This window comes from Vipera ursinii, assembly GCF_947247035.1.
Source record: "Vipera ursinii genome assembly, chromosome: 3".
Lineage (NCBI taxonomy): Eukaryota > Metazoa > Chordata > Lepidosauria > Squamata > Viperidae > Vipera > Vipera ursinii.
In genome coordinates, this window is record NC_139516.1 from 193,444,604 (window position 1) to 193,454,379 (window position 9,776).

General features: G+C 43.5%; 1 protein-coding gene across 1 annotated transcript; it reads right to left on the bottom strand.

Moving 5' to 3' along the window:
• Positions 1–807: 807 nt before the first annotated feature.
• Positions 808–1,722, bottom strand: TMEM74 (transmembrane protein 74; the record flags this gene model as incomplete). The annotated part of the gene is made up of 1 exon (XM_083359204.1): positions 808–1,722. The coding sequence occupies one exon, from the start codon at positions 1,720–1,722 to the stop codon at positions 808–810; it is 915 nt and encodes a 304-aa protein (XP_083215330.1).
• Between the last annotated feature and the right edge of the window lie 8,054 nt (positions 1,723–9,776).

Sequence of the window (9,776 nt, forward strand, 5' to 3'; positions counted from 1 at the left end):
AAAGTTGGGATGTCAGTGTTATGAATAAGTAAATAAGTAAATGAAATAGCTGTTACAGTCTGATAATGTTGACAATTTAAGGTGGGTATCAACCTGCTATCACAATTCTGAAACTTCCTTCCAATTTAGGTGCTTGGAAATTCACCATAGCTGGTTTCTGTGAACATCAAGACAGCTACGTATACGCTTTCTATAGACAGTATAGGTAGTCCTCGACTTATGACCACAATTGAGCCCAATATTTCTGTTGGTAAGCAAGGCAATTGTTAAGTTGCACCCTATTTTACAACCACAGTTTTGCCACAGTTGTTAAGCATCACTGCAATTGTTAAGTGAATCCTGGGGTCATTAAGCAAACTTGACTTTCCCCATTTACTTTGCTTGTCAGAAGCTGGTTGGGAAGGTCACAAAAGGTGATGACACGACCCCAGGACGGTGCAACAGTCGTAAGTATATGCCAGTTGCCAAGTGCCTGAATTTTGATGGTGTGTCCATGGGAATACTGCAACGGTTGTCAGTGTGAAAAAATTAGTCATCAATCACTTTTTTCAGTGCTGTTGTAACTTTGAATGGTCACTAAATGAATGGTTGTAAGTTACCAACTACCTGTATAACCTACTTTGAATGTGTTCTTTCTCTTTCCCTGCTTAACATTATACATCTTTATAATGCAAAATTTCCTTTAATGTGTTGGCAAAGGAGCTTTTGTCAGTAGCGCTAGCTATTTTAAGGATCCTTTGCTCCGTTTAATGCAAATTATCCCCTACTCCCATTTTTTTTTTGCTGCTTCATTATATCAAGGCCAGGCTAACTTGTTACAGCAAGCGCTTCCTCTTCCACGAGTGATAACTCCATATTATCACTTGCAGAAGATTTCACTCGGAAATTGAAAGATCCATACAGTTTGGCCGACTCCTTGGAAGCTGCAAATCGGTTCCTCCTGTAGAGTTCTCCTTTCCACATTTGCAGCATCAGTAAACTAGACAACACAACACCTCCCAAGGTCAACAGACAAAGCCCAGCAATTACACACCGATCTAGGTGAGCCCCAATCCGGGCACTCTTCTTCTCTAGGCGCTCCATCTCTCGTGCCGCCACTGTGCTGGGATCCACAGTTACATCTCTGGGCACCACGTAGGAAACAATCACCAACAAAATCCCAAGGACCAAGAACAAGATGGCACTGATAAAGCTGTAATCCATAGATTTTCCACCAGCAGCCTCGGAGCCAGCATCATCTTCTTCCTCGGAAATGAAGGAAGATAGATCGTGGGGCCATTCTGGAGGCATCTCTGTGTCAGGCTCAGGGTGGGGAAGGAACTCCTGGTCTTGGCAACAGCTACGATGTACAAGACTCCCTGGGTGATTTAGGTGGTTGATGTTTTCATCCACACAGGTGAAAGAAGTCTCCGATTCACAGCAACAAGCCTTTTGGGGGGCAGTCTCCTCCTCTCCCTTTGAAAAGTTGGAGCAGGTGAAATGACCTGGGGACAATGAGGATACAGCAAGGAGGGAGAGAGAGGGCTGAGCAGCGTCTTCCTTGGCTTCCTGTACAGCAGCTTTACAATGCTGCTCACAGCATTCAGCAGTCATAACTAGGAATGTATTCTTTGCCCCACTTTCATCAGGCTGGCCCCGGTATGATGTAGCCTGCAAGCCCAAACCTACACCGTGGCCCTCGGCTGATGGAGCTCCCTCTTTGGTGACTTGCAAGATCTCCATGGGTGCTTCAGAGCACAAGTCCCTTTCACCATTTACATTTCTGTAGTTTTGGCAAATGCAGCCAAGTTGCAACCTCAGTGGTTGTGAGGTGACTTCATCCACAACTTCTGACCTTTGGCTCCCATTTTGCTGGCTTCAGATACAGCCACCGCCACTCAGTTAAATAAATTTACTTGAAGATGCCTTCTTTTTCAAGCCGCATTTGCCGTAGGAAGAGAAGAAGCAAGTTCATCCGTAGATCATCTGTTGTGAGTCAAAACAGAACTGCAGTGAAGATTATTGTCACTACCCAGATTTTTATCCAGTCTCTCTGCAAGTGGATGGAAACAGTCAGTGTGAAGGCTTTAACCAGCCACTTAAAGCTAAACTCTGCTTATCTTAAACCAATTAGGCATTCTAATCCGCTTTTAGGAATAGCCTTTTGCAAATTTTGAAGAAAAAAAAAAGAAAGCTCAGTCAACACAGACCCTTCACCACTTCCAGCACTCAAGGACAAAACCATCAACCCCCTGCAAAATGCCATTCAAAAGGGCAAAGTCAAACTTGGCATCTCACATCCAGCAGGACTCAAATGCAAAAATCTAATCAGAAAGGAGCCAGCATTTTCCTCTGAGCTCAAGTCACCCAGGATCTGTTTATTCTCCTGTGGAAATCTGAGCATCCCAGGAGGAAAAAATAAAATAAAATAAAATAAAAGAACAGCACTTCCTGGAATCCCATCTCTGCCTCTGATTAGAAAGGCTGGCCATTAAATCCTCTCTCGGAACCTAGACGGTCCAAAGGGGCAGCTCTCAGCTTTCCTCCAAGTCCAGTAAGAGAAAGGAAGCACAAAAGGCACACAAAAAACGGCTCACCTGAAAAGAGAAAGTATTCGCGTGTTGGGATGGGATGGGGGGGGGGGGAGAAAGCGGGCAGGGTAATCGGCTTGCAATTGATTCCACTCCATCGGAGAGCGTGAGTCAACGTTCACACAATACCTTGAAGCCGATCAGAGGCAATTGGCTAAGTTTCCTAGTTTTGTATCCGAGGTGTGTCCCGACAACCCTTGGTGGAGCAGTGGGCTGATGCCTCCTTAAGTAACACCAGCTGCCTGCAATTAGTGCAGGTTCGCATCCCAGCAGGCTCAAGGTGGACTCAGCCTTCCATCCTTCCGAGGTAGGTAAAATGAGGACCCAGATCCTTAATTGGCAATTAAGCTGACTTTGTAATAATGCCGCTTGGGGTGTGTGTGTGTGTGTGAAAGCCCTAACAAGCAGGCATATACATAGAACGAAGGCTACTGCTAAGCTTGTAAGCCGCCCTGAGTCTTCGGAGAAGGGCGGGATATAAATGGAATAAAAATAAAAATAAATAAATAAATAAATAAATAAATAAATAAATAAATAAATAAATAAATAAATAAATAAATAAATAAATAAATAAATAAATAAATAAATAAATAAATAAATAACCACCACCCCCCTCCACCACCACCACCACCTGGTCTTAGGCGTGCCGGGCAAATCCCGTCCGCTCTGCTATATTTTTTTAAGGCTCAGTGTGTTTTATCGTCCAAATCCAGCCAACGGGCTAAAACCAGGGACCAGGTTAATCGGGGTGAAATGAAGGTGTCCGGATGGAGGGGGGGGGGAAAGACCGCTCCCTCCCCAGCCGTGGGTCCCTGGGGCTTCGGAAAGTAGAGATAAAACTCCCGTCCCTTTCATCTCCAAGGCAGCGCCGTCTTCACAGACCTTTTCCGGAGGTTTTGACTCCATCGGGAGCAAAGTGCCGCTGCCCGTCCCCGCCGGCTCCGTCCGGGCGCCTCGAACCAGCACTTGTTGTCGGGCTCCACCCCCACGCGCCTCTCTCTCTCTCTCTCTCTCTCTTGCCTCCGTCGAGGCGAGAAGCGAGCGGCGAGCGGGGACTGGGATGCGCCGGCTGGGCGGAGCACTCGGGGCACTCTGGGAGATGTAGTCTGCTGCTGGCGGAAAGCGAGCGGAGTCGCCCAGAAAGTCCCTTCAGAGGTGACTTTCTGGCTTCCACAACCGGTCCTGACGAGGTTGTTTTGCCTTGACCCCGAGAATGGCTGCCGGGGCAAAGCGCTCGGTGTTCTGGTCTCCTCTTAACCTGCTCTACACCAAGGATCCATGTCTCCAGAGGAGTTGCTTGACCTGGAGGAAAGGGAGAGGGAGACTTCAACGGAATTTCCCCCCCCCCCCCCGGCTGAGGAGAACGGGGCGTTGGTAGAGGTCAGGGGTAGGCAACCTCGGCTCTTTTAGGACTCATGGACTTCAACTCCCAGAATTCCTGAGCCAGCTTGGCTGGCTCAGGAATTCTGGGAGTTGAAGTCCATTAGTCCTAAAAGAGCCGAGGTTGCCTACCCCTGGTATAGGTAGTCCTCTCGACTTACAACAGTTCGTTTGGTGACTGTGCAAAGTTACAAGGGCACTGAAAAAAGTGACTTATGATCAGTGCTTTTTTTGTAAAAGAAAAAGGTGCCGGAACTCACACATGTCATACAACCCTGCCTTGCCTACCCCACAAGGTTCCATCCAAAAAAGGTGCCGGAACTCCGTTCTGGGCGTTCTATGACAAAAAAAAGCCTTGCTTATGATCATTTTTCACACTCACAACCATGGAAATGAAATGAAATGAACCTTTATTGTCAAAGTACAACTATGTGTTGGTTGAGATTAGCTGAGCCTCCCTTTTTGCTCCCGCCCCCCCAACACACAGTGACAACAAACCCTCCATCTTACTACACCATGTGAACCAACTACACCAGACACCGGCCTCCCAAGTCAATTCTGCATAAAATTCACAAAAGTTATTTCTCATTCAAAAGCCTAACAGCCCACGGATAAAAGCTGTTTTTCAGCCTGTTGGTGCGGCTGGCTATACTCCTATATCTCCTACCCGATGGTAGGAGAGTAAAGAGATACCGTCCATCATCTCCATCATCATGTGATCGAAATTCAGATGCTTGGCAACTGAGTCATATTTATGACGGTTGCATTGCCTTGGGGTCATGTAAATCACCTTTTGCGACCTTCTGTCAAACAAAGTCAATAGGGAAGCCAGATTCACTTAACAACCATATTAGTAACTTAACAAATGCAGTGGCTTGCTTAGTAACTGTGGCAAGAAAAGTTGCAAAATGGGGCAAAACTCACATAACATGTTAACATAGAACCGTAGGAATGGAAGGGACCTTGAAGATCTTCTAGTCCAGCCCCCTAACTTGAGCAGGAGACCTTATACCACTGCAGGCATATAGTTATTCCATCTCTTATTGAACATCCAAATCTCCAGCGGCAGAGCACCCACAACTTCAGGAGACAAGCTATTCCACTGATTAATTGTTCTGGCTGTTGGGAAATTTCTCCTTAACTCCAGATGGATGTCTCTTTAATAGCACTTAGACTTATATACCACTTCACAGTGCTTTGCAGCCCTCTCTAAGTAGTTTACAGAGTCAACATATTGTCCCCAACAATCTGGGTCCTCATTTTACTGACCTAGGAAAGATGGAAGGCTGAGTCAACCTTCATGAGACATGAAGGCTACCTTCTGGACCTGAAAGATCTCCAGGTTTGCTGGACTTCAGTTCTCATAATGCCAATCCAGCATTGACATTGGAATTACAGGATCTGAAATACTAGGCAGAGGTGAAAAGCACAAGGTTGGGTGGGGAGAAGATCCTTTCATTGGCTTTTCATTAAACCTCTCTAGCATTTTGGTCTGGACAGTTAAATGGTGAAAATCTGGATTTGAGGAGCATTTTATTTTTTAAAAAAACTTGGAAGATTTTTATCAAGGGGAATTCAATTAAGATACAAGTGCTCATAGGAATCAAACAGATTTGGAATAAAATTCCTTGAGCAGATAGGATTGCTGATAGTGCAATCCCACACAGATTGGTTTGCATCAGTGTTCAGTCAAAAAGTGGTAGGATCCACAAATTAAAGCTACACAGAGAACCAAGCATGTTTTAAGATACAGAAGTGGACTAATTGGCTCTTTCAGCTTACTCAATTCCCACGAAGCTGAAATGGAAAGTTCAAGACAAACTACTTACCTTGTTCATTGGCACAGGAGCTTGTATCATGGAAAGAAGGGAAATTTAAAGAAAGCTGAGTTTGAGATAGTTATCACCTTAAAAATTCTTGGCCACCGGCACAATCTAATAAAATGTGCCAGTCTTTCTCTCTTCTTGCTCTGTTTTCAAATTGTCAATAGTAAAATACTCAAGTCCATTTTATGCTCTGTTATAATAGCATACTTTTGTTCTGCTGAAGATGTCAGGTGTGGAGGTGGTGAGAAAAAAAATGCATAGCAACACAGAGCCTTGTGTTGCCACAAATAAAGCTGGTTAAAAGATGAATCAGGCAATGGGAGCACGAAGAAAAGTTTGAGAAAGAGCCAAAATCCCCTTGCTTGGTTTCTCACAATGTTGGTGGGGCTTCACAGGGGCATATTCCCTACTCACTGAGGGCTCAAAGGATGGTGTGAAATGGCTCCTTGTGCATCAAACCAAAAGGCAACAGATTTTTCTGACAGTTCACAGCATCACAAATGCAAAATAGTTGCAGAGGAGGCAGGTTGCAAGTTCAGCTGACAGTCATTAAAAGAGAAGGTGGAGAATTTTTTTTGGTAGGATTGCTAAATTACAGAGACAGAGCAGGAGTTTTTTCTTAAGAAACGTCCAGGTTCAATTAGAAAGAGGAGAAGGATTGCAGATAGCAAGAAGACTATATCTCTGAACACCTGGGGATAAATTCTTTCCAGTCTAGAATTTATTTGTTTTAAAAAAAGAAATTATCCCACTTTTTTTTCATATACAACTAAAGGTGGTGAATATACCAGTCCTCCTTTCTCTTCCTATTTTCTCCACAACAACAACCCTGTGAGGTGAGTTGGATTGAAAGAGAGTGACCGGCCCAAGATCACCCAGTTGGCTTCCATGGTTAAGGCAGAACTAGAGCTCACAGTCTTCCAGTTTCTCAGCACCAAACCTAGTCCCAGTATGATGTAAATTGGTTAAAAAGTGCCCAAGATATCTCAGCTGGCCATTTCAGTATGTGTTGAAATTTCTAAATGTGACCAATGGTTCCCTGGCTAAACATATTAGGGATACTATCAGTCCTACAAATAATTTGATAAATTCTGGTTCATAGAAGAAAATAAAAGAGTTGAGTCAAGAACAGTTTTGCAATAGAGCAGTATTGGAGTGAATGGTAAAAGTGTCCTATTTAATCTTGCTGTTAATACTAGTAATCCCTGTGAATCTGCTATCAATAAGACTACCTCTTGTTCTGTTATTCCACTACCTCTCACCTGTCTTCTTCAATTCACTAAAACCTATGTACAGGTACCCAGAGAAAAAGATACCAGTTCCCATGTGAAATGAGTATAGGTAGTCCTTGATTAACAATGGTACATAAGAGTAGAATTTCTATTGCCAAGGAATATGGTCATGAAGCATATCTCACATGACTGCACTACTTAGTGATGGAGATTCTGGCATTTCAAGTTGTAATCATTAAACCACAATGGATCATTAAATGAGGATGTCATGTGGTCACCAATTGCAACCAACTGCTGACTTCCCATTTATTTCCCTGGCAAATGGCAATCACATGATCACAGGACACTGCAATGTCATAATTGCCAGACCCTGGGACACAGCAGCCATAAAAAACATGCCAGTTGCCAATTTTTATCATGTGTTCATGAGGATGTTGCCACAGTCGAAAGTGTGAAAAATGGTCATAAGTCACCTTTTTCAGTGCCATTGTAACTTTGATCAGTCAGTAAATGGATGGTTGTAAATTGAGGATTGCCTGTATTTCTTCTAGGAAATTCCAAAGTGTAGTTCATGTAGGTATGGGGTATCGAACTCAGCATCAGGTAGAGTTTACCTTAAAACCCTCAGTACAAATTGATGAATCAGTATAGATTTTACATGGAGTTTCTATTTGAGCTGTCCACGGTCCTGATTGCATTCTTGATAAGTCCTATAACCAACTATAGGCTCAGAAATGAGTCTCAGAAGATATGTCTCAAAAGTAAATAAACGTTTGATCTGTAAATGATTTCCAAGAGAAACTTATCTTTGGTCTACAAGTTCAAAGAGATTCAAGATTGTTCTTTCTGCTTTATATTTCTATGATCTGACAGTCTTTCCTTGAATGCCTGCTGCATATTCATAGCAACTCTGGTTTGTTGTTTTTCAAAACATGAGCAGGAGAAATATATGGTGCAATTACCTAGCAACTATATGGGTACATTTTACAACCATGTCTTATCTGGGCATCTGCTCTTTCATAAGAAAGATGAAATAGACATGGCATTGACCAATAACTAAAAGTTATGGCATTTTATTATAGAGGAGATATTTCTCTCTATATAAACTGCCATCTTTTTTATTCTAAAATTTCTTTCCTACCATAGAAGCATCCTCAAAAAAGAGAAACCAAAAATTATCTCATGTGTCCCAAAAAAAGAATGGACCAAAGGTTATAGATCTACCTATTAGTCTTCAAGACATATTTCCACAATCTGGGTGCTCTCCAGATGTGTGGGCTTAGTTTCTCAGAATTTCTAATAGAGACATTGGATTATCGGCAGGAAGGACAAGGGAGATGCGTCTTCAATAACAGGTTGTTTATTCAGTTAGCCCGGACGACAGAACAGGGAAAAACATGCCTTATATAGGCAGCTGTCAAACGGGACAGCAAATCAGCTGGGCGCGTTTTCCCGCCAAGAACAGGGGGCCAATCGGTCAGCTGTTAGGGCAGAATCTCCCCAGAGACAACGCTAGTGTGTTAGCCAGGCAGGGGATCCCGTCAGCTGGTTTTGGCGCGCGGCCGGCGTTTTGACAGCTCGCCGCCGCTACTGCGCATGCGCTAACTTTGACAGCTCGCGGCGGCCGCCGGGGCTTGCCGCGGTTTTGACAGCTCAAGTGGTAATGCGCATGCGCGCCGTTTGACAGCTGTCAAACGGCCGTGTGTGCTTGTAGGCCGCGGAGGCGGCTGCGCATGCGTAGTCTTTTGACAGCTGTCAGTGCAGCCGCGTAAAAAAGCGGCCTATGACAGCTGTCATTATGTTGTGAATATATTGCAGACATTGATGAAAAATTGAGTAGCCCACAGTAGCTGGAGGCCTTTCAAGCTGAGAAAAGTATGTTTCTTTATCTCTAGTGGTAGTTATCATCTCAATTTCGTTTTTATTGGTAAGGTTGGTAAAACAAGTTTTCATATATTGGTAAGACAAGCAATTAGGAAACTGGGAAATGACATCCACACATCTTGTATGTCTTGAAGAGTTTATGCAATATCTTACTGATTTAGTCATTGACTGCTTGTACTGTATCCAAGTAGTATCCTTACTATATTCCTTCCTGACTATGAAAGCAGCGCTGTCCTTTCTTTGTTTTTCACGTTGAGGTGTAAACAATGTGAACTACTTAGTGTCCAGTCTGTTTCAATTTGCTGTTGGCTAGCATGTAAATGTGGACTTGCTACATCTTCGTGTTTCACTGTGTTGAGCTTTTCCATGTTCATTTTTCTTATATTCCATGTTCCCATGATATTTATGTCTTTGCAGCTTTTGATTGTCTTCTTCTATCCAGCCATTCAATAAGAACAAGCCTGTAATCTAGCTGCATGATAAATACCATTAATATTTTAAAAAATCCTCAGCTCATCCTCAGAAGCATGTTGAAGGACATTTGACCCGAGGTGCCCATCATCACATAGATTATCAATAATCATTTTATATTTTCTATCCATGTATTTTTCTTGGTCAAATATAGCAGTGCTTTACAACTGCTGGCTCCCACACTGTATGAAATTATGACTCTGTCATTGTCACTAAATTGATGACTCTTCTCTGGCATCTCCCTATATTCCCGCTGTCCAACATAAGTGTCTGCTTGTTTTACCTGGCAGCTGGGATTAAGTTCATGATTTGGGTGACCTTGCTGGGACCATATACTCTTCACATAGACTGCTGGTGTACTTTGGCCGTCCCTCTCTCCCAGCTACAATGAGGCAACATAAGAGCCTTGGTGG